The 25,899-nt window shown below is 37.0% G+C and overlaps 1 protein-coding gene across 1 annotated transcript in view; it reads right to left on the bottom strand.

Annotated features, from left to right (window-relative positions):
- SYNE1 (spectrin repeat containing nuclear envelope protein 1) overlaps positions 1-25,899 on the bottom strand; it is a 313,009-nt gene that overhangs the window by 186,160 nt on the left and 100,950 nt on the right. The window contains exons 34-51 of the mRNA XM_063293716.1: positions 25,368-25,466; positions 24,680-24,867; positions 24,447-24,570; positions 22,532-22,698; positions 19,624-19,777; positions 18,639-19,267; positions 16,218-16,397; positions 15,552-15,702; positions 14,338-14,496; positions 12,855-13,037; positions 11,690-11,791; positions 10,220-10,423; positions 6,574-6,781; positions 5,621-5,733; positions 3,862-4,067; positions 2,154-2,309; positions 1,157-1,448; positions 298-470 (exon numbers count right to left, since the gene is read on the bottom strand). Of these exons, the coding sequence (XP_063149786.1) occupies positions 298-470; positions 1,157-1,448; positions 2,154-2,309; positions 3,862-4,067; positions 5,621-5,733; positions 6,574-6,781; positions 10,220-10,423; positions 11,690-11,791; positions 12,855-13,037; positions 14,338-14,496; positions 15,552-15,702; positions 16,218-16,397; positions 18,639-19,267; positions 19,624-19,777; positions 22,532-22,698; positions 24,447-24,570; positions 24,680-24,867; positions 25,368-25,466 (3,488 nt within the window). The remainder of the gene's footprint in view (positions 1-297; positions 471-1,156; positions 1,449-2,153; positions 2,310-3,861; positions 4,068-5,620; positions 5,734-6,573; positions 6,782-10,219; positions 10,424-11,689; positions 11,792-12,854; positions 13,038-14,337; positions 14,497-15,551; positions 15,703-16,217; positions 16,398-18,638; positions 19,268-19,623; positions 19,778-22,531; positions 22,699-24,446; positions 24,571-24,679; positions 24,868-25,367; positions 25,467-25,899) is intronic.

The raw sequence follows: 25,899 nt of genomic DNA, 5'->3' as shown, positions 1-25,899 counted from the left end.
GTTTGGGGGATGAAGACTAATGCCTGCCATTTCTTTAACTCACTCTACTTAATGCTGGATGATGCTGTCCATCTCTCATGCTACACTTTTGGGAAGGTCCTATTTTCCTCTGGTGAGGAGGAAAGTACAGACAAACAAAGAGGAAGCAGGAAAACTTCCTTTTATGAATTTCCCTTTTCATTTATTTTAGGGCCTAAGCAAGATCTTTTACACGATGGAGCACTAGTTCAGGAAATCATAAAGTGTCCTCTGAATGAAGAAAATTACCGGAATTAAGCAGCAACATAAAGGTTTTACCTCTGACAGCTCACTGAGGTACTGACAATGCTGCTCCAGAGGTCTTTTAATGTTTGCAACTGGCTCCGAATCACCTTCTGCCCCTCTTCATTACTCGTCTTAAGGGCTTGTTCAGCTTTGCCAATGGCCATGTTTAACTTGACCTCTCCTTCCCCTTTCATTAATAGGATTTCCTAGGACAAAAAAGAAGGTTAAAATTCCAGTTCAGTACTTTACAGAGAAAAAGAATATCTATCCACCATGTTTTGCATGGTTTTATCTGTACTGTAGGTATGACAAAGGGAAAAGGTTTTATCCATGTAGCTTTGCCCATGGGCAATACTGTAATCTAGATTCTTGCTTCCTGTTGACTGTCCCTTAGAGGATTATCATTATAAAATTATGTAAATATTTGGTATTCTGTATTTTTAAAAAATATTATGATAGACTTTGTAGTGATCTTGAAATAATACTTTGAGAATAGATGGCTGGTTGGTATTTTCTTTTTCTTATGAGATAACTTCTTATTTTCTTATTTTGAAATCAATATTGGGTTGATCTTTTACCACTGATGATGATCATCATCATTTCATGATGATATTAGAATATCTATAGTGTTAAAATGATGCCAGAGTTCACTCTCTGAAAATGTTCCATATTGCTTTTATCTAGATATGATATAACCAGACTTAAAAATAAAAGTAATTAGAAAGGGCAAGGTAGAAAGAAGATTTGATGGAAAGATAATTTAACTGCCATATGTATGGTCCTGGCTGGTCAATCACTGACTTTGGGGAAGTTTCAGTTTCACCTACACTTCAGAGGGGTATTAAGACAGAAATTTGTCCATGCCAATACTCCTGTTTGTTTGCTATTTTACCTGAATTTGCAAGTGTCGTTTCTCCAAAGTCACTTTGTCCCCAAAGGTGCCCTCAGCACAGCTGAGTTTTTGTTGAACATCCTTCACCCAGATCCACATATCCTGCAGAGCTTCTTCCAAAGTTTGGTGATCCTGGAGGGCTATCTGAGAGAGCCACAGCTTCTCCTTTACTTCCTTAATTAGGTTCTGATAAGCAGAAAATTGCTGAGAAGCCAGACGGACCTCCATTCCAGCACTGTAGTCTTTTTCACTTAAAAACTGTGCCTTCTTAGAGAGTTTATCGAAGGATTCTCTAAAGAAAAAACGTAAAATGTAAAAAAAAAAAACTGAGTCATAAATGCATGGATAAATATATAACTATGGAGAAATATGGACAAACCCTGCTATTGCAGGAAGATATTTAAATATGGTTCAGATGTGAAAGTTGGTAGCTTCACACAAAAGATAAAATCACAATCCTTATAAATATAACAAATTGGGACTTGCTAGAAGATCTTATATTGTATCCCCAGTCCCTAATATGAGCACTGACACTCAGGCAACTTGAATTGCTGTCTTGTTGCTTGTTTCATATGATGTGACTAATTAACAGCAACAAGATAAACACTGTATCAATCAGTTGCACTGAGAGGCGAACACAGCTGAAAAAGTGGCAAAGCTGAATCTGTGCTGTAAATATGCATTATGGTGAAATAATCCTTTTTTCAGAGATTCTAGAAAAATCAGTATGAAACTTACATTCCTTACTTTCAGATATGTGAACTACTTTCAATGATTTCTTAATGAAATAGTGAATTGTGCCTAATAAAATAATTCAATGTTAGAACCAAATTCAAACCTCAGTTATTTATTGATTTTTGTAAATAATGAAACTTGCAGAGCTGTTGCTTTCTGAAGCTGTACTTCAGAACAGCTTAAATACATAAACACAATGTAGGATCATTGTTATAATCATACTGCTGATAAAAAGAAATAGTTAATAAAGATGGTTTTATACCTTGCAAGCAGAACTTCTTCCAAAAAAGCTTCCACTTCCTGTACCTCATTTTTCTTATCTGGGATGTGCTGTCCCTTTTCACCCAGAGATTCTGTGGTTATCCTTTCCTCCATTTCATGAAGCCATAAACTCCAGCTCTGGCACTGGTCCTCAAAACTGCAATAAAACAAACAAATAAAATATAATCGTACAGCTATTGTCAGATAAATACAGGGTGCAACATGCATCCGCTTCATCTAGATGTATCTTAAAAATAACACTGACTTTTTGAACAGCAGCGACAAAGTACTTCTTTATAGTTGCAAGTGTTCTAAAAATACTTAACAAGGATCTAAATATGGCAAACAGGACCATGAGAATTATTGTGATTCTGGAACTTTACCAATTCTAAACCAGCACAGTATGTGTTTATTATCACGGTCAATGAAGAAACTGAAGATACTGCAAAGATTGCTCCCAAAACTGTTTTCAAGCAATTAAATCTTCATAAGATACTGTAATTATGTAAGCAGCAAAATAGGGCTATTGTGCGCCTGTTCTTCCACTGCACACAGCTCTTGTGCTGTGAGGGTGACCTTGGAAGACAGGGGGGAAGAGATGCTGCTTAGGGAATAATTGGATAAAAGAGAAAGGAGCCCGCAACAGAATAATGGCCAGAGAAAGAAACCTAGGAAGGACCCGTCCTAACTACTCAGGTGATAAAAAGGGACGGTGGGAGGTTTGTACTTTCAGACTTGCTAGATTCTGTTAATGTAGCCTTACAATAAAGTACAATTAGCTCATCTAGTCGTGTTTCCTGTCTGGTTCACCTGGGAGGGCTGACATGTGCATATAAGGGGTGGGGAGTTCTAAGTAGGGTTGCAAATCACACAGAGGTTCTCCACAAATAAAGCAGGAGCTTCCTCTCCAAAGAGCCGATGGCAAGAAGGATAGCCAGCAACAGAACTCCAGCCAACCCTCTATGTGTTTCTGACCATGCAGAAATGAACACTCAATACTGCCTTGTTTCCACCACAGATAAGAATATGCATTTTTACTGGAAATATTATCTTCTAAATCTCTAGTTGAAACAGAAAAAAAAAATGCAGTAATACATCTTACAGAACATTCTCTCTGCATGTTGGCCATTATTCACTTTTTTTTTAGTTGAAACTGTAGTTGAGGATGGCCAAACAGAAATAGTAAAATGAATGGGCAGTCATCACTGAATTTTCCCATGCTTCAAACTAGAGTTTTTATGGTCAATGTCTAGAAAGAACATAGTAATGATCCTATAACTAGAATAGAAACAAATAATATAACAGAACTAAAAAGAAATGTCTGCTATGACTATACAGACAAGAAAATCATTATCAGATTTGTTGATTATGTAAATTACATGGAAGGGGGGAGAATTCACATTGTTTCCTATAAAGGGAATGATTTAAAATAATTACCAATTATCTTTACAGCACTGAACCATATGAGATTATTTTATATTTTTACAAACAATTTAATCTGGGTTTTTTGGATAGACCATGGTTTAGTACTTGAGCACATATTTCCATGCATAACTTTCTAGGTTAATTCCCTGTCATCTCCAGTACAATTCCTAGATAATGTGGGTGGGCAAGTCCTTGGAAGGCCATTGCAAAACTAACAACCCCAACAGCATAAGGCAACATACTGTATGTATATACTACATATAACAGGGATATTTGAAACCTACCTTTCCAAGTCTGCAATGCATTCTTCCAAAGCTTGTTTATCTTTCAAGCACTGTTTTAGAAATGCTTCGAAGTCCTGATGAGCTTTAGATATCTGTTCTTGAATACCATTCACAGATGTTTTAGGCAAATAAGTACACAAATTTTCTCCTTCCTGACAGGCTGACTCCAGTTTAGTCCGTCCTTCATTAAAAGAGTCTAGGACTTTCTGAGTAAAACAAATACACATATTTACAAGGGTAAAGAAAAATGGGAAGGAAAAAATGGATATAAAGGGAGATTGTACCTAACTTTCATCTTGTATCTAACTTTCAAGAAGGAAAACTACGACTATTCAGGAACTACTTAATATATGTGTATAAGAACTTTAATCTGTTGTGAATAGTAATATTTGTTGAGGATATCAGAAAATTAATTGGAATAAGTTACAATGGAATTTTTCCAGACTGGATAAATGGGAAACAAAATCGTAAATTACTTGTGTATATATGATGTAATGTTCTTTGTGGCAAAATAAATAAATAAGTACATCCCAACAATAGACTATCTTATAGGTCCTCTACGTTCAAGAAATAAGCACCACTAGTGTTGACACTGTAAAAATAGCTAATATTATTACTATTGTTTCATCAAATGTTGATTTTGATTTTATCAATGCAAATATGTACTTTTTGATACTATATAATATTTATATTTAAGTTTTATGTAACAACTGATAGGCCATTTGAAATTATGTGGATAACTTTTATTTATCTACTACCTTTCAGTGGTGCAAGAGTCTGAAAAACTAGAAGGGATTTCACTGTATGATTTTTTTTTCCTGTGCCTTCAAGTCAATGTCGACTCCTGGCAAATGCCTGGACAAGTCCCTACAGTTTTCTTGGCAAGATTTCAGAAGTGGTTTGCCATTGCCTCCTTCCTAGGACTGAAAGAGAGTGACTGGCTTAAGGTCACCCAGCTGGCTTCGTGCCTAAGGAGGAACTAGAACTCACAGTTTCCCAGTTTGTAGCCTGCCTTAACCATTATACCAAAGTGGCTCTACACTACAACAAACTGTATGAAATGAGGACTCTGGAAATCAGACCTATATCCTGCTGATACTTTGGATTGTTAATATGCCATTGGATACTGCTCCATTTCTATAGCTAGAAACTGTAATGACTGGGTAGAAGACAAATTGCAAAAATCCTGTACTGCTACCTGATCAGATTCAGATGCTATTTATATTGTGTGACAATTTAATCTGTTTGTTTGCAAGGGATTTTATAGATCTTTTTCCACCACTCTCCATCTTATATAAACATACTGTGGGACTACACATTACATTGGCACCTGAATTTATCTTTTGTTTATGTTTACTTTAGAGGAAAAGAGATGAATCCTAATAGACAATTAGGATCACCCTGCATAAATCAAGAAGATTATTTTTCTCCTTTTAATCTTTGGGAAAGGGAGAAACTTGAATTCAAAACAGCTGGGGAGGGGGAGAGAGAGAGAGAGAGAGAGAGAGAGTTAATCCTCCTGAACAGTATAATACTCTTGGTTTGGATCAGAATTCTATGAAATAACTATAAAAGGAAATTAATAATGCATACTGTCTGTTGCACACTGTGATGTAAATTCAGTGTTTGACCTTTGTAAGGTAGTGTTTTGACAGCATATATATCAAACACCAAAAGAATTGCTCAATCATTTCCTAAAGTTCCCCAGATAGGTCTGCAAGCTGAGCAATGTGGAACTCACTCATTCCTGCAACCATACCTGCAGTTTGTGGAGCTTTGCTTCAATAGCTTTACTGTCCCCAGATGCAATATTTATGTCTTTTACTGCAATCTTCAGATTAGAATACCAATTTTGAAATTCATGCATAGATTCTTAAAAAAAAGTAGATACCAGGCATTATAACATAATACAACAATGCTGATTTATATATTCCATACTTAAAATTCAGCAAGAATGTTTTATTTTAGTAACTGTACAATGGCTCTGGACTCACAAAAGCCTATAAAAAAGAAAAGAAGGTGGCAAGAGACTGCAAGCTGTACCCTTGCAAACCAAACAAACAGAACAAGTGGAAATGGATTATCTAATTCCTGCTAACCTAAGATAAGGACAGAGGAAGGAGTCGTGGAGAGGCCAGGGGAACCAAGATGATCTGAGGAATACAGTACAAGGAGTAGGGAAGCCAAGTGAAGAAGCGAAGTAGTCAGGATGGAATTGTGGAATGCATAGAAGAAGCGAAAGCAAGAAAACCTGTCCACGCACAGACGTATACACTTACACAATGAAAGCACATACTTGCGCACATACTGTACATAAAAAGTGAGAGATGTTCCCAGTATTTGTGCTTGCCTCTACACAGACACAATAGTAGTAATAGCCAGGACACTTCTTCAAAATTACTGATGTGTCCATGAAACCAGGCAGTAGGGGACTTGGAAAGATCTATAAAATATGCTTTCAATAACAGGAATTATATGAAAAGCTAGCCCCAAAATGAATTAATGATTAAATGGAAACTTTATACTAATACTGGCATATTTGTCTCCAGCGGTTTCATTCATTCATTCATTCATTTATTAGATTTTTATCACCACCCATCTCCCCCCCTCCCCCACAGGAGGGACTCTGGGCGGTTTACAATAAAAACAAGTCAAAATTCTTACATTCCTATGGGCTACATGATTCAAATATTAAACTTCATGAGGACTCACCTAAGAAATGTTTTTCCAGGGACTCCTGTAAAGAAGCCTGTGTTTTCAAACTCAGCTGGTTCACAGTTTCATACTTCTTGATCAGTGAGGTTATAGTGCCCCCAAGAGTTTCCAACTCCAAAGATGGGTATTTGCGGCAAAGGCTGTTAAGCATTTCCTGTGTAGAATCAAAATTGTTCTGCTGTTGCCGAATCTCTTTCTGTATTTTCTGAAGGAAAAATGATACTATTAGGACATTTAAATACATTAGAACATTATTTAAACCTACTTTATTGACTGTTAAAACAGTAAAAATGCAGCAGAACACAAACTTGCAAAAAATGGTGCAATTTTCTGCTCATCAATTCTCTCTCTTGCATTCTAGGGTACTAAAGGAACTTGCTGATGGTCTGACCAAAACCTTTTATGTATTGTCTTGCAAAGTCTTGGAGAACATGTGAAGTACCAGATGACTGGAAGATCCATGTTGTCCCCATGTTCAAGAAGGGAAAAATGGCACAAGAGATGGCAGACCCCTCAGTCCAGTGCTGGTACCCAGAAAAATTCCTGAGTTGATTATAAAGCAATTTCTCTATATGCATCTTGAAAGCAATATGGTACTTACTAGAAGTCAGCATGGATTTATGAGGAATAAGACTAACCTACTTCAAATACTTTGATGGGAAAATTTACTAATAGATTGTGGGAATGCTGAGCATATTATTTATCTTGATTTCAGCAAAGCATATGTTAAAGTACTCCATGTAGTACTCCATTCTAATTAGCGAGCAAGTTAACTAATGTGGGTGATGGCACGATAATTAAGTGGATATTTACAGAAACTGGCTTGAAAATTATTCTCAGATATCATCTTGATTTCTTATCAAATTGTGGGGAGGTATCAAATGAGATGCCTCAAAGTTCAGTCCTGGGTCATGTATTCTTCAACATTTTTATTAATGACATGGATGAGAGATGTGGGGGACCACTTATTACATTTGCAGATGACATAAAGTTAGGTAAGAAGTGTCACAATGTGACCAAGTTCTTTTAGAATTGGAGGTATATTTTGATTTGCAAGGATGGCAGTTGACACAGAGAAACAAGACAGTGTAGGCTTTTGTTTGTTTTTTTACTACATACAGTGAAGCTATTTACAACAGGTATTTACAACACATACTGTATATACAACACAACTCTGGCTTTTACCTGGTGTCAGGCGTCCTCCTAAGTCTCTCTCCCAGAGACTATTCCCCTCTAACTCTCCTGCTAATTGATTTACTTCCTCCCCCTTCATTCCATCTTCCTCCCCTGTTTCTGGGCTTATCAAGAGAGAGAGAGTGAAAAGAAAGGAATTTGCTAGATTTATTGCTTCTGTGCTCAGCACAGCCTGGCCTTGTCCTGGAACTGCTCAGCTGAACCTTTGCTTTTCTGTTGGGGAAGAACCTCTCTCAAGGTCTTCTCCCCTCTCCTTCCGCAGAGACCAGGGCTTTGCCAACAACAGCCAATCCCTCCTTCTCGTCTTGGATCTTGTGTGAAGGTGCTGTCTACAGCCAGCTGGGTCCATCCTTCCCATCTTGGGACTTGAATGAAGATGTCCTCTCTCTGGGTCTTCACTTCCCTTCTTTTAGGGAAGCCACTTGTGGACCTTTCTTCTCCCTTCCCAACCAGGAACCACCAACTGCTCTGCACACTCAGATAACTTCACTCTCCAACTTCTCTCTCCAGCCACTCTGTTTTGCACAATCTTTTTCTCTCCTCTCCTTTTCTCCTCTCCTTCTTTCTCTCTGTCTCCAATTTTTAGTCAGACTGGCAGCATGTCCCCCAGCAACTGAGAAGGTGGGTGTCCCCCCAGGGCTCCAGTCCTCAATACCTAGTATATGCCAGGCTGGACCAATGGGGGGCTGTCTCTACATCTCCCCAAACAGTTCTGGCTAGCAGCCAGGTCAACTCATCAGCCCTTGTAATAGCACAGCTCCCCTTCAAGCCCCTTTTCTCTTTCCATTTGCTGACACACTAGCACAACAGCAGCCATACCAGGCCACTAAAAACCATATACCGCAAGAAGCTAATCATAAAAAAAAGATGGAAATTAATTTCAAAATGAGTTTGATAGGATAGAGAAATGATCTGAAAATAACATGAAATTTAAACTGACAAGTTAACAGTACTTTACTGAGCAGAAACCAAATGCACAGGTATAGAATGGGAATGCCTAGCTTGGCAACAATAATTTAAAAAACTTTTTGAAAATAACTGACTATAAAGTGAATTTGAGTCAGGAATGTGACAGGACTGCAATAAATAAATAAAACAAAATACACACAATTGTGGGTTGCATTAAGAGAAATGTAGTTTCTAAATCATGGAAAGTAAAATTTCTACATTATTTGGTATCTGTAGGACTCTATAGCACTCTTCAAGTACCTAAAAATGATGTCACACAAAAGAAGCTGAGATAGTTTTCTCTCACTCCAAGGAGCTGGATGCAGAATATTGGATTTAAGTTATAGGAAAATACATTCCAGCTGAATGTTAGGATTCCACCCCCCATTATTGACTTGGATGCATTCACAGAGTATTTCAAGCAGAGGCTGATTCATGGTTTAATTGGAATTCCTGTATGAAGTAGGGGATGGGACTAAGTGACCTAAAGTCTCCTTCCAATTCCATGAACTGAGGCTCACCTCCATCAGAGAGAAATTGAGAAGGGGGAAGTCCTTGGAACACTGACTGATAGCCAAGGCTGAACAGCTGCTTTAAAGTAGAAATGCTAGTGGATCTACCTTACCAAACTTCAAGATATCTGAGTCCCATGGTTTGTGCTAAAACCTCCAGTCAGGGTAAAACTGGCCTAATAAGTAAACAAAAGCTGAATAATTCCTAAATCTGAAAAAAAAATCAAGCAATCCAAAGGTACTGCATTTTTAATTAAAGAATTGTCCAGATCATGTTGCTATATCTATACGTTGTTAACAAAAGAACACTTTCTCAAGTGCTCTTGTTTCCTTAGTATGAAATTCTACTTTTTCTTGGGTAAAGGTAAAGGTAAAGGTTTCCCTTGACGTAAAGTCCAGTCGTGTCCGACTCTAGGGGGCGGTGCTCATCTCCGTTTCAAAGCCTTGGAGCCGGCGTTGTCCATAGGACACTTATGACTCACAGAACGCCGTTACCTTCCCGCCGAAGCGGTACCAATTAATCTACTCACATTTGCATGTTTTCGAACTGCTTGGTGTGCAGGAGCTGGGACTAGCAACGGGAGCTCACCCCGCCGCGCGGTTTCGAACCGCCGACCTTCCGATCGACAGCTCAGCGGTTTAACCCGCAGCGCCACCGCGTCCCTTTTTCTTGGAGATAGATGGAATTCACGTACAGAAACAAAAACTGTATCCCTCTGAGGTAGATACATTTTGCTCAGAAGACATTAGTTGCAGTCATGTGATATGGGACATTTTAAATGCTTTTTTAAGCATAGCATTAATGCTGACGTCCCACATTTTATTTTTCCCACTACATGGCAGTTAACCTCTAATGAAGGTTAGATGAAGATCTGAAACAGTGAATTCGTTCACAAAGTCTGTTTTATAGGATTGATAACAAAGTGAGTGCCCTATATTTTTATTCTAATTTGCTCAACAAGTCTGTTTCTTGGTTTTATGCTACTTACATTGACTGTCCCAAGACCTGATGGAACTTGAGCATGAATGCAGTTTAACAGTGATTCTTCTGTACTGATAAGCCAGTTTTCCATCTGAGTAACAAAGTTATATATCTGCGTCTTCTGAGAATTAAAATCTTTCAAAGTTTCTTTAGCCATCGCATACATTGCTTTGCTATGCACCATCTTCTTCTTTAAATCAGCATCTAAAAACTAGAAAGAAATGTAGGTACACTACAGTCCTGCAGTAATTAAAACTGAAATAATAGTAAAGACTATTCCAACATAAATTCATAAAACTGAATTTTATGACTTATGAATGAAAGGCATATTTGATGTGTTTTGGCAAAACATAAACTAGACAAACCACCCCACTAAAAGTAAAAGAAGAGGTTACCATCATTATTCAGGCCTGACACAAAAGCAAAAGTTTTATAATAGATTGATGGTTACTAATAAAATATTACAATGTGTTTTTTTCATAGCCCACAAGAAAAGTGTTCTCGATCAGGGATTCACCCCAGAATGTTTATCTTTTTATAGACCTTTCTCTGCTCTACCGTACAGCAGCAGATGGTTCAGCTCTATATTTTGATAAAAAAATTGGAATGGGAAAAGAATAAAGATCCTCCTGACATGCTCCTGAAAACAAAGGAGGAAGCTTTCTTTGGCATTTAATGGACCTCAAAATTCTTTCTGCAGACAATGAAATGAACTGCTCTAGTATTCTTTTAACTGTCTATAAATCCAGAAATTTATAGATACCTACCAATATGGCTAATCATAGACAAAATGGAAAATTACTAGAGTTTTCTGTACCTCTCTGCTATCAAACATGTACACTTATAAAAATTATGTACAAGCTATATTGATTTCTGTACTTTTGAATTTCTTAGAGAGATTTTCAGTACGTAAAAACTGCACCTTTATTTTAAATGACCCATTTTGCTTCTAGATTGATACTTGATTACAGTACAAGAAATCCTTAACAGAAAAATTATTCATATGTACAATATTGTTTCATACAACGCTTTTCTTAAAAGGGAAAAATTTCACAATAAGGTCACATATAATAGAAAAATCAAAATTACTAGCTATGTCATAGAAGAGATTACATAATGGGTAAATTCTCTGTACCTTTGAATATAATCTTTTAACTGGAACATTTACCAAAAAAACCCGTTATTAATTCAAATAATGCTTAATAAAATAAAATGCTTTTATCCAGTGTTCTAAATAAATGATAGACTACAACAGCTTGTCACTAATTTTGATCTGGAGTGGACAACTCATGTTTTCCCCCCATTTTTGGGTTGTTGGGGAGATTTTAAAGGGTGAAATGAATGCTTTAGCTCTGCAGAACTTCAGTGCATCTATTCTGCCTCTTAATGCCCTCTGTCCCCCACCCCCGCAAATGCAGGAAAAAAAGGTCCAGAGCAAAAGCATGCCCCTCACCCTGATGAGAAAAACCTATCTTACCATAAGAATTGGTGGAAGTTGTTCTGCATTTACCAATTCTTTAAGCTCGTATATTTTTGAACTCATTTGCTCCAAATTCTGTTCTTTGTGCTTAACCTGAGACTGCAAAAGAACACATGGGAAAAATGAATGTCTCCATTTCTGTTATATGTTAACATTTGCTGTTATTCATGTAGGGGAAATTAAAATAATTGCACTTGGAATATAGCAAGGATAAACCTTTTGCTACTGGCACACCCTTGTTCCAACTGAAAGATATACAACAAAGAGTTATACCATTCTGTGTACAGGTAGTCCTCGCTTAATGACCACAATTGAGACCAGCAACTCTATTGCTAAGTGACATGGACATTAAACAAGACATCCTGTGACTGCAACTTGTGATTTTACTGCCAGCTTCTCCATTGATTCTGCTTGTTGGGAGCTGGCTATGAAGCACACAAATGGCAATCAGGTGACCGTGGGATGCTGCAACAGTTGTAAATGCCCACCAGTTGCGAAGCACCCTGTTACCGCAGGAATGTTGCAACTGTTGTAAGTGCAAGGACCAGTTGTAAAGTTACTTTTCAGCACCATCATAACTTTGAATGGCTGTTAAACAGGGCAGTCATTAAGTGAGGACCTGTAATGTGTCAACAGATGGACTGCATCTTCCAGAAGTCCTCAGTGTGCAGATATTCATTAAACATATTTTTTACAGTGAAGGGCATTCTGCTACAAAAATATAAGCACATATGTCCTAACAGACCGACAGGAAGCTCTGGCGTGGGCTGGTCCATGAAGTCACGAAGAGTCGGAAGCGACTAAACGAATAAACAACAAAATGTCCTAACAGTCAGAAATCACGCTGAGATGAGGAATAGGTCTCTAATGTTTATTACTGCTACATAAGACAGAAAATCCTAACAAACTGAAGAAGTGTGGGAAAAACCCAGACAGATAAACCCCAAAAGTTAAGGCGGGTCTGATCTGTGTCTCTTTGAATGGCTGCTTAATTCCTCAGTACTACGCATGCGTTTTCCCCCTCCTGCTTGCCATCAGTACTCATGACAACATAGCTTTATTGTATTAAATATAATATAATCATATTATATTCAATTCTCCTAATCTTAACATGTGCTAAGAATTTAAAATTGGAAATAATAAATATTGTGTATCATGGCACCTGAAATTCATCCAAGAAAACTTCAGTTCCTTGACAGCTGGCCAAGTTGTTTACGATATCATTCAACTGGGAGATGGAGTTATTGCACCACCCTTCAATATTATCATGGCTTGCCAGTATGTCTTCCCACAAAGTCACACTAACGCTCAACTTATCAATGTTGTCTTCAATTTTTTCTGAAACCTGTAAAGCAATAAAAGAAACAATTTCATTTCATTCTATTTGATCCAACTCATTATAGCTTGCATGCTACTCATTTCTAAAGAGCTCTAAGTGGTTTACATCAAGTAATAACAATATTGAAAAAACTAATAATCTACAAAACGAACATCCCCTAATGGCACAACCCAACAAAGACAGGTCAATCCTCATTGTCTCTAAAGGCTTTCCTAAACAGAAATGTCATCAAGGCTCTTTGGAAGCCCAGCAGGGAGGGGGTCATCTGGATATCAGGAGACAATCTTTTCCACAGAAGGGAGGGGCATCACTGATAGCAGCTCCTCTGAGTTTAGTCTGAGCCTGGTTTTCCCCACCTAGACCCTAGTAGCCTCTAAGCCCTGGGTCAGAATATCCACCACACTGCCTGTCCAGCAAGGGGGTAGAGATGAATAACGGCCTACCACCTCACCCAGTGGCTTTACATAGATGCTAAACAGTAGGGGAGAAAGGACTAAGCCCTGTTAGACGCCAAAGCCAAGAGCGCTAGGGCCTTTCCGCCTCCGTCACCAACCTGATAGTTAGGCTATTACTTGATTAAAGAACGCTCAGTTGATCAATTCCATGAGTTGTCATTAATGTATTAGCTATTTGGTGAGGTTAGTGTCTTCCACTCCTGGGCATTGGGATATTGTTTATGTGGAGTCCCTGGTGCTCTCTAAGCTTGGTTGTTTGCTTGCAGACGTTTCATTACTCGACTAGGTAGCATCATCAGTGCTGATGATGTTACCTAGTCGGGTAATGAAACGTCTGCAAGCAAACAACCAAGCTCAGAGAGCACCAGGGACTCCACAGTTCAACCCTGAGCTACAGATATTCTCTTCTATTGATATTGTTTATGGCTAAACAAGGGCATATTCTACATTATACTGTTTTTTTTACCATATCTGAGAAAGAAGTTTGACAAAAAGAAAGAAACCTTTTTTCAAAATTGCTCAAATCCTTAAAAATTTATAGAAGAAAAATATTATCAATTGTCAGTCAATACCATTTAATATAATCCTATTTCCTAACTAAGTTGCTGTCAAATGAAAGTCTTCAGTTAACTTATCTTCTCGAGGAGATGGGTAAATGGTGCCCTAACCACAAACTTGTTTCTCTTCAATTATGAAAGGAGAAATAAATACATTTAATTATGTTAAAATGTATGCTACAGCACCATAAACCACAAAAGCTATTTCAGAACAAAGTATTCTGTTCCTCACAAAAAGCTTTTATTTTAGTTTGTATTCAGCTATCCAAATTTTATTTCAAATATACAACTTACATCTAGCCATTTGTCCACAGTACTGTCCAAGTCAGTTTTTACCAGCTGAGCATCACAGTTTGGAATCTTTTTCAGCTCTGCAATGAGGTGTTTTCCTTTGTTAGTGAAGGCATCCAGTTCAGCCTGTCTATCATTCAGCTCATTCCTGGCTGCTTCATGCTACAAACAGGAACATATTATTGTAAACAGATTCACCATCCACCCTCCCTAATTTATTTTAGACTGCAATTCTTTATAACAAATCCCCCCTGAGTGTATATAGGACAAGTTATAAAATTCCAAGTCCATCTTATCTCACTCCCCACTCAAGAATTATTTTTAATATTGGCCAGCTATTATTCTGTTCTTGTAATTTATATAAAATACTATGTACAGCCTTTGTGCACTGTAATTGAATTTATCCTATTTAATTATACGCATAAAGTACATTCTATTAATCTGATGTTTAGCATGAGTCATGTCAGCACAAGATATCACAGAAATTAGAAAACGGACTGAAGAGGATATTTCAGCACAGGAAACTCCTCCTCTTGCTCCTCCATCAATCTTTACAGGTGGCTGTTTTTGACTCTGAAAAAATTGGTTTGGGGAAGAGGATGTGGAAGAATTTGGGCAGGATTTATGCCATGTAGTCAGAGGATCTGGGATAAATTTAGACCAGCCCTTTGAAGCACTATAGAGACTAACAAGAGCATAACAGCAACTTCAACAGACAGTGAAACTCTAAGTAGCTTGATCACTTTCAATTGCCACTTTCAATAACAACTGAATATGGCATTATACAGAGCTTGGCGTACTGTAGCATGTGAAAACAGCAGGCGCTAAGAAAACCTGAAGCCAAATTAAAGAGGGCCTAAATACCCAGGGGAGGCCCTTGCGGTGGCCTATGCCAGTGAGAAGACACAGGATAAAAAGTCAGGTTGATTTTAATTCACCGAGAGAATCAGAGCATTATAATAAAGCAGACTTCCTGTTGATAAATGCATCTTACACCTGTTCAACTTTAGAGGTGGTATTCTTTTCTGTGACCAGATCTCAATTTTGATTTGAATACTTTAAATATTTCCTTTGCTGCACATTTAATTTTAATTTAAAAAGTAACAGCTCATTGCAAAGAAATAAAGATCTGTCCTCAAAAGTGGAGATTTAAGGAACTGATTAAGAAACTAATGCACATACAACTAACATTTTTTAAGAAGATATGTTAAAACTACCTTTGATAAGGCCCATCGCACATCTCCCTGATCTTTTAGCATGGCTTTGGTCACTGTTACACTGCTGGCAACCTCTATTGTTTTAGAAACTGCACATTTCAGGTTCTGATACTGTCTCATTATATCAAGAAGGACACAACACTGCTCCTGCCTGCAAAGGAAAGAATCACTGTGACATATACACCAGAATATATTTTGATGGCTGATTATGGCTTAACAGGTAACATTTCTTACTGGATTGTTATTTCATTCTTCCGATATTTTCACAGTACCAGATATTTACTTCAATTCATACATGGCATTAGAAAACAGAAGTATATATAGCAGCAGATAAAGTAATGTAATTTTATTGTATTATGCAATTAGCAAGTTGCCTGATTTGAGTACTGCTTGCATTGCCACCTACTCCCAGCTGAAAAATAAAACTTTAGAGCAGGGAAGGGTGTCTACTCTAGACTTCCTTACTATCCTGATCTCTTTGCTGTATAGGTTTCCCTGCCTCAGAGTTATGTTTATGGACCCAAATATAAGCATTCTCATTGATTTTACAACAGAGCTATATATTATTATTATTAAAGACGATTAAAATGGTAATGATTTGTCCCTACAGTCACCAGGAGTTGAACTTGACATAATGGCACATAAGTAAGTAAATAACTAACTTACCTTTCTTGGATTAGTTTCTTAGTATCATCCCAAGTTGCTTCCAAACAGTTAATTTCTTTGTCAATTGTTGGGGCAAAATGTTTATCTTTTAAAGCAATTTGCTTTGCTTTGCTCGTCAGCCATTTCAATTCATGCTGGTGAGAATTCAGTTCATCATCCAACTGATTAAAAATCCTTAATCTGTAAATCAAAACATTAATTACATTTCTATGTCCACTATTACAAAATAAAAGTAACGTGAAACATAACACACTCATCTGTTTTCAGCATCTTTAAGGAAACTCTGGAGGAACTGTGATTATATTAATGGAATTTTTCTATAAGCACAACTGATACAAGTTTTGGCATTTCTACCCAAACAAACATCATTAAAAAAAATCTATAATCAGACAGACAGAAACTTTATTTCGGTCACTGACCAATAGAAATACATTCTATAAAACAAACAAAGCAAAATTATCCCCTAATATCAATAACTGTTGGCAACCATTTGTGGGCAAAGCTTACACATAATGTAGCGGAATTTTGCTACTTCCACAGAAATACATTTATCTTGGTTATTTAACAGATAATGCAAATAAAAGCCCTGGGAATTTAAATGAAAGGGGGGTAATCAACTGGTGGCGAATGTCCCTGTAAAACTGACAGTACGAAAGAACATGGGCTGTGGTCACAGGGGCAATATCAGGTTTCATATGGGGTATTCCTGTATTTCCCTTCCAAAACAGCTGTGAGGAGGGCATTAAATTGGGCTAGAGATAGGGCTTTCCTGGATTTGGGAACTGTAATATAATATAAACACGAAGTCGATTTAGGCACTAAGAATTGGTTATTAACAATTATATTATGAGAAAAAGCAGCAATTTCTGTTTGGCCTTCTAGGTCTAAGATCCTTTGCCTTTGTATTAATCTAGCTTGTTCTGACTCTAAGGCTAAGACGGCATCCCTGGAAAAGCCATAGAGCTCAATCTCTATGGGGCTCAATTGGGACCATATAACAATATGATTGCCTTAGAAAGAATTCAAACAAAATTTCTAAGAAGTGTAATCATATATCACACTTCCAAACTCTGCTTTGGAAAACTTAAGCAAATGTTTAATATGATCTAATAGCCTCTGATCCAGTTGTATTATAATATTTTTACACATAAACATTAACATCTGAAATGCTATACTCAGATATCATGGTACTGTTTTATCAGGATCCACTAACAAAGCACAAAAGGGTTTGCAAGTTTCTGACTCATCCAGATCTCTTCATCAAGTGTTACAAAAAGCAATGGATGGGGGGAAAGCAAGGGTTTTAATCAGGTTAGATGCTTCAGCCACAATTATCTACAGTTCAAAATCAGTCTATATTAAGTAGTGGTTGAAGTAATTGGTTTGAGTTCATACATAGCACTTAGAGCCAAAAATAAATCAATTAAAAAAGAATATTTCCCCAGCACATCAGTACTTCTTTTTCATAATATAAGATTTGGGCATATAAATAACTATGAGTCCAGGCTTTTCCTATTATTTTTATGTCTAGGGAAAAATATAGAGTGATAAATCATCTACTAAGAAAGGTCTATTTCCAACCCACAAGTAATGTAATTACAAAGCTGTCCAAGCAGCAAGTATGCTACAATCCAAATATATAATGGAAGTAAGGATTATGTTATATCCCTTAGCCGTAGGAAGAAGGCAATGGGAAACCCCTTCTGAAAATCTTGTCAGGATTGCAGAGACTTGTCCAGGCAATTGCCAGGACTCAAGACTGAATTGAAGGTACAAAAATATAATATAGTGAACATGTACTGACCACAATGCATATCTACAATTTACTACAAAATGCACATTGTAACATGCAAAACATTATGGTATGGTCATTTCTTTTCTGATTTGCTTCATCAGGATTTATAGCTTAAGAGCTAACAAGGCATTTCATAAACCAGGCCATTTACTGCTACCCAGCCTGATCAATATCAAGGATTGTAGTCCAAATTATCTGCAGGGCCACAAGTTGTCTACTCTCAGTTTAGCATATAATACCAACCCAACAAAGTGAAAAAAAAAATCTTTGCACAAGAAAATGATCCAATCTACACCTCATTCTAGGTCTGGAATTCTTATGTGTGCTATTTCTTGTGGCTTTACTGAAAATAGTAACAAAATATGTACATAATTTAGGAGGTAAAACTTTCCACAGTTGGCCTGAAAATACCCAGTCATTACTGTACAATTACTTAAGTTTAGCATCGTTTAGAGGATGAGGGAAGAGAATAAAAGTAGACCTGCAAAGGAAATATAAAAATCAGTTTGGGTGCAGCATGGGAAAAATTATGCAACATGAAGTTTTGACTAGGAAACAGATGCTTGCTTACTGAAATGAGTATTAAAAATCCAATGCTGCTGGGACCTGCTGTGATTTCTGTTTACCTTTGCTGAACTTCCAGAAGGTTTGGTTCTTTCAGTCCTTCCTTGTCAGCCCTTTCTTCAAGATCTTCAATTTGTTTTAAGAGGTGTTCTTTACGCTCTATGATGGATGAACAAAGAGCACTAAGGGCTTCTGCTTCACTTTGCTTATATCCTAGCAAAGACTGGATGGATTCCAGTTCTATACAGACACTGTCGGCAATATTACTGCAGGAACTCCTTTGCTCAGAGCTTCCTTGCTTCAGATGGTACTGGGCTTTAGTAAGGGATACATCTAAACTGGCTGCTGTAGATTCCAGTTTGTTGACATCTTGAACAACTTCACTGAGCTGCTTCTTCAACACTTCTGATTTTGACTTGTCTATGTTTCTAGTCGTTTCTACCTTTTGTCTCAACTGGTGCAGTACATGTGATGCAGTCATATGCAGCTCTAAAAAGGCCTTGAGATCGGGAAGAACATCTTGACGGCGGTTGATTACTTGATCAGCCTCTTGATACAACTGGAGACAGTCTTCAACTTTATTTTGGAATATATTGTGATCTTCTGGCTGAGTGAAAGAACACAACTTTTCAACATGACTCTTCAGACTCTGTAGCTCTGTGTATTTTCCTTCCACTTCTAATTTATGCTCCTATAAGAAGAAGAGTAAGGATTTTTTTAAAATGTCTAAGCCTTTGCTTAGCACTAAACCTGAAAAGGAAATGAGATGCACATCTCTGCTACAGAATACATTACAATAGCTGTTTGTAAATTGACAAATTGCAAAGCCCATCCTTCACTTGGGCTGGGAGCAGGAGACAGAGTGCAAGGAAGGAAAAGGCCTCTCTCTACACTGCCACTGCAATTGCTGAGAAGTAACAGGATGGATGGAAATGATTCTTTGGGAAGTGGGGACTTCCAAGGAAGAACCTGTGCTCTATTAGAGATGCGCCAAAGTTTCTTTGGTAAAATGCTTTTATTTACTTGACTCATTATGAATTATTTTACCTTATTTTGACATATAGCAGGCTGTTGATCAGATATATTAATCTCCGATGTTAGTTGTAGTTTACAAAGAAATTGCTTGATCCATTCAGAAAAACCAAGGAGAAGCTCATCATACTGCCTATGTTCATCAAGCACAGACTGGAGGAAAATTATCCTAGAAGACACCAAGGTTAGTAAATATATGGCATTTATACGTTTACCAGAATTGTCAATAGTTTTTGCTTTTAAAACCACAGAAAAGGAAAAAAGTGAAATTTGTCTGAATACTAGGTTTGCCTTTATTCCTGAGGGTATATGCAACTATCTATAACAAAGGCCATTATGATCTGATATAGCAATCTATATAGGGAACTGGGGGATTCATACAGCTCAGATGAGTTTATGTTTTCAAAAAAATACTTAATGCACAATCATATATTTGTCTACTCAAAAATATTAATCAACCTCAGGAAAACAATAAAGGTGGGATAAAAAACAAACAAACAAACAAATGTCTTCTGCATATTCTTCCATATATCTATACGTCCCTAGATGTACTGAAGAGGCCCTGCTTAAACTGCACCCAACTTCTGAAACAGAAAGTTGACCATTTAAGAAATGATGCTAATCTCTCATTATGCAACTTGATCTCTTCCAAGCTTTCTCTTTTTTCAATCTATAAGCTTAATAACAGGACTGTTTATTTATCTATTTATTTTATTTAGATCATTTATATGGCCACCGTTCTTATATGCATAATGCTGGGCAGCCAACAACAATCCACAAAAAATATGTACTAAAACCTCTAATCAGAAAATATAAAACAAAATTAGAAGAACCATAGTACAATAGCCGAGGCATCATAACGAAGTGGATATAATTCCATTGGTTAGGTTCTGCAGTTGCTTTTATAATGTGTATTTAGTCTGAGAATTCTGACTACCAACTGAGTTTAAATGAAAATAATTAAATTTTTAAAAAATAGTGTTTCCAGAAAAGCAGCTGTATTAATGTGGTACAGTAAAACTAAAAATCAGAAGACACTTAATCCTTGGGAGAAGAGCAATGACAAATCTCGATAAAATAGTTAAGAGCAGAGACATCACACTGACAAGAAAGGCCCGCATAGTTAAAGCAATGGTGTTCCCTGTAGTAACATATGGCTGCGAGAGCTGGACCATAAGGAAGGCTGAGCAAAGGAAGATACATGCTTTGGAACTGTGGTGTTGGAGGAAAATTCTGAGAGTGCCTTGGACTGCAAGAAGATCAAACCAGTCCATCCTCCAGGAAATAAAGCCAGACTGCTCACTTGAGGGAATGATATGAAATGCTTTGGCCACATAATGAGAAGACAGGACACCCTGGAGAAGATGCTGATGCTAGGGAGAGTGGAGGGCAAAAGGAAGAGGGGCTGACCAAGGGCAAGATAGATGGATGATATTCTAGAGGTGACGGACACGTCCCTGGGGGAGCTGGGGGTGTTGACGATCGACAGGAAGCTCTGGCGTGGGCTGGTCCATGAAGTTACAAAGAGTTGGAAGCAACTAAACGAATAAACAACAACAAAACTAAAAACACACCAAACACACACATGCACACACGCATACACAAACTTTTGGATTTTTAATGACTAATAGGGATTGCCAATTGGGTCCAGGAGGGGGGCCTTCTTTGCCATGGCAGCTGCCCTTTGGAATAAGTTACCCCGGGTGGTAAAACAGGCCCCCACTTTCCCGGCCTTCTGGAAGGGGGTTAAAACCTGGTTGTGTTACCTTGCTCGGGGTGGGAGGGGGGATATTTATTCATGGGGGTGGTTGGCACTGTGATGGGGCCAATGATGAGATCTTGATTTGCCATCTTGAATTTATATTTTGTATTTTTACATTTATATTTATATTTTTATTTTTATTTTTATTTTTATTTTTATTTATATTTATACTGTATTATTTTAGTGACATGTTATTTTTATCATTTGTAAACCACCCAGAGTCTTTGTATATGAGATGGGCAGTGGAGAAATACAACAAACAAACAAATAAATAAATAAAATTATGCCATAAGCATTGAATCAGGGTCTAATTAAGCAGATGCAATAAAAGTTATTCTATGTCAATATGTATGTGAGTGTGTGGGTGGATACCGACAGGAAGCTCTGGCGTGGGCTGGTCCATGAAGTCACGAAGAGTCGGAAGCGACTAAATGAATAAACAACAAGTGTGGGTGGATGTGTGCTTATACACATCTCACATAACTGTCATCCTTCAATGTATATAAAATTCTTACAGTGAGTGACTGTAATGACAATGCTAAAATCCTGGCAGTTTCATTTGCACTCCCCGCCCCCAATTTATTTCAATTTAAACTAGAGGATAAGATTAAACCATGGACCAGGAAGAGAAGGTGAAGAAAAGCGCAGTAGACAAAAATAAACGAACAATATTACTTTCATTATTCATTCCTACAAAAGAACATCCAGGCAATAACAAACAAAAATGTCTAGAAAGCCATGTCCCAAGACATATATCTTGGAAATCTGAAGGTCTGGATAATACTAGCTAGGTTTATACATAATGTCAAGTCATAATGTGGCTTGGACTTAGCATAACATTAGAACTAATCACTATATTTCTTGGAAAAAACATCAAAGTTATAAAACAAATCAGAGAAATTGACCCTTGGCTGGGGTTGCAGAAGAGAGGCTTTATTGCCTCAAAACAAAACTGATTGAAGGTTCTGCAAAAAAAGAAAAAAAATTCCAGTGACTCCATATCTGGAGGGATTTCTTGGTTTCCTGTACTTTCTATAAATGCCACATTCAGATTATGTGGCCTCATTTCTATGGACATATAATGAAAAATATGATGGATTTGTACTATATTAGGTCAGTCATCATGGCTGAGTCATTAAGTACTATTACATAAATGCAAACCTTCTGCTAACTGTCTGAGGTAGAATTTTCCATCTTTCGTCAAGTTCTTCTAATTCTTTTTTAATTTTTCTCAGACTTTCACTGGAACTTGCTTTAAATAGTGACTCATTCAACTGGAATAGGCTGGTATAATGTGAAGCATGAGATGCAATATCCATTTTCAGATCCTGAGAAACATGAAGATATACATTAGGTAAATAGCCTATATAGCATGGAAATTAAGGAACAAGTATATAACAACAACAATAAAAAGTATAAAACAAGAATGAAAGAGTCCTAGCACCTGATTTTAGGGAAGGTGCTTTTGCAGTGTTCAATATATTTGCCTGAAATTATACAGAAGTTTGCCCAGAATTTGTTTTCTAAAACGAATACTTAACATACAAGAAGAAAATAAAAGCCAGTCCAATGTGAGCTTTGAAGATACTATGTAATTTTGTTAGATCTATACACAAATAAAAAATGCTACTATTTTATTCCTCAATGGTGGCCAACAGAAATTAGGGAAATTTTCTTAGATAAGAATACTTACAGAAATCTTCAGGAGGGCCCAAGATGATGCCCTGAGTGCTGATTAAGAAAATAGGCATTTGTGTCATTTTGAAAGCTGTACAGCTTGCTACACAAGCTGTAGCAAGCTGTACAGTTTAAAAACCCTAACCCAGCTGTTGAAAACATGGAAGCTAAATCTCATGCTAGACCATTTGACAGAATATGCTGTCATCTAGGTTCTACCAATATGGATAAATATATCATCACAACTAGGGTAAGTTTTATTAGCATCCAAGGATTCTGACATTAGAAAATGTTGCATATGATATTTCTCTGCTTATTATCTGCTGAATTTATATATTGTGTCCATGCAGCTGCTTACACTGCACAAGTATGCTTTATTGAGGATAGGTATGAAACACAGCTCCATTCTTTTGACATCTCAGGCAGGCAGCAAATGTACATTTATTGAGGCTCTAAGGGTGCATTCTTTTTGTTGGGTCACACTGAGTGATCTTATAATAAATTAGTCTTGATTTCTTAAAAAAGGGGAGTCTCTACTCCATCATAGACAGTACAGTAAAAAGACATTTGCAGTACTTTGGATGCTCACAGATTTAGCAAATCAGTAACATAAAAGAAATCCCTGCACAAAGCAGTTTGAGCATAATGAATCCGTCTGACTTTAATTGGGGAAGGGGAATACTCTGTATAAGCCAAACACAGCACAGACTCCAGTGCTTTTGGCTCATCAAGTCTAGAGAAAACCCCAAGCTGCTTTGAACTGCTTCTAAGGACTGAGCAGATTACTATCCATAACTAGTAAAATATTGTAAATTCAAAGAGGTCACATCAGCTGTTCTGACCTTACCAGAAGTGTTCCAGTGTTGTTCTACCCACTCTGGAAATGCTCTGTGCTGAACATCTGTATCTGAGTGCAGAAGGAACTGTTTCAAGCTCCAAACACTTCTGGAATGGTCAGAATGAGATTTGAACACCTCTGGTAAGGTCACCCATTTCAAACTCAAAACGATTAGTAGGTTGGAGATTGTATTGGCATAGCTGGTTATAAATTAGCTCAAAAGTCCCCTATCATTTTTAATGGCAGGCCCTGCTTGTAAACAGCAGCTATGATAAGCTATCAACAAATACGCAACAATTTGTTTTCATGTCTCATTCAGTGCAAGAGAGCCATAGCTTTATGTCACTAAACTTGCACTGCAACAATCACTTGTTAAATTTTACACCAAATTCAGTACACTGAGTTATCTTCAAGGAATGGGTTATTCCATTACGTTCTGATTCATTTAATTTCAAATACTCAGCAGAGTTGTTACCACTAATAGAATTCCATGTCATTTTATAAAAATGAAGGCACTATAAAATTAGGGAAACATTTGAGTTGCCAACCCAGAAATCTTACTTGAAGTAATTGTAGTTCATTTTCTAGTTTAACTTTGTCAGCAGAAACATGCTGTTCTGTAGGTCTGACTGCAGTTTCACACTCCTCTAACCAAGTCAAAAACGTAGACAATTCCTTCTCCAATCTAGTGGAATATTGTGATAAATAAATAATTCTGTTAATCCAGTGCTACTAAAATATTCAAAAATCTGCAAATATTTCTGTAGCTGAAGAGAACATAGGGCCCTTTTCACCTTTGACATTGTACTAGATGAGTCTCTAAAGAGGCATGTCTATCTTTAACTTGTCTCATAATATTTTCATGTTTTTGCTGTAGCATGACAATATCTTGATTTGCTTTTTCTTTGTTCATAAGTTTGCGAGAGCTAGATGATAAAGAAGTCAGCGCTTGATTCATTTTTTCCAGAACTTGTGAGAGGTCCTGCTCAATACAAAGCAACAACACATAAGCCATTTAGCGTCATGATCCCAAATGCTCTGATTTACATATTACAATGTATTAATCAAAAGTTACAATTGAATTTCAAGTGCTTTAATACAAGCAACTTCAGAAGGTATACAGGCTTAGCTATAGCACATTATTTGCCTATTTGTTTAAAACCTATGGGATACAAGTTTTTTAAATTCAAAATTGTCTGTAAGTGACATTTCCCATATTATGCATAAAAAATATAGGATTACATAATTTTTCTAAGATGACTGCAACTGCGTGTGTGTGTATGTGTTTTTCTTACAAGACTGAAAAAAGAGACTATCCAAATGGAGCTTTTATCTTGCCCCACAACTAGCTGGTTGCTGACTACAGAAATGTCATACTTCTTCAGTTGCTGAATTCTAATCATAATCCCATTCAGAACACTAAATATCTTTTATTTGTTGATCCTGTCAAGCAAGTGACAAACATTTACAGCTTTTTGTTACCGTAAGGTCCTGGAGAGCCTTATAAGTCTCTGCTAATGAAAAGCATGAAATATCAAGCTCTATCAGTTTGGCTTCACAACTGCACAAGTCTTCTTGAATCTGAATTAGAGAATTTAAAAAAGAAGAAAGTTACATTGCCATTTTCTATCATTTTAAACAATTACATCTTTGATACTTCAGAGTGTATCGTATGAGTTGCAATAGCTCATAAGGTCCATATGGTCTGAAAGAGTAGTAGTCTATTGCTTTCTGATATTTCTGTAGTAACAGAAATATGCTACTAAACTGTCATTTGTTACTTAAATTGCTAATTCTGAGAACTCAAGAGTGATTTATATTTTAAAAATAATATTCTTTCCATACTAATAGAATTACTATGCCTGCTGTTAAAAATATCAACAATAGTATCTTATGCTAAAGATAGATAAAAAAAGAAAGAAAGAAAGAAAAGAAATCAGAAATATATGCTAACTTGATAGAAAATCATAGGTGGATTTAGCTTCAGGCAAGTGTGCTTAAAACAGAAGCTTTA

This window comes from Candoia aspera, chromosome 1 (genome assembly GCF_035149785.1).
Source record: "Candoia aspera isolate rCanAsp1 chromosome 1, rCanAsp1.hap2, whole genome shotgun sequence".
NCBI classification, from domain to species: Eukaryota; Metazoa; Chordata; class Lepidosauria; order Squamata; family Boidae; genus Candoia; species Candoia aspera.
This window is presented reverse-complemented; position numbering and strand designations above follow the sequence as displayed.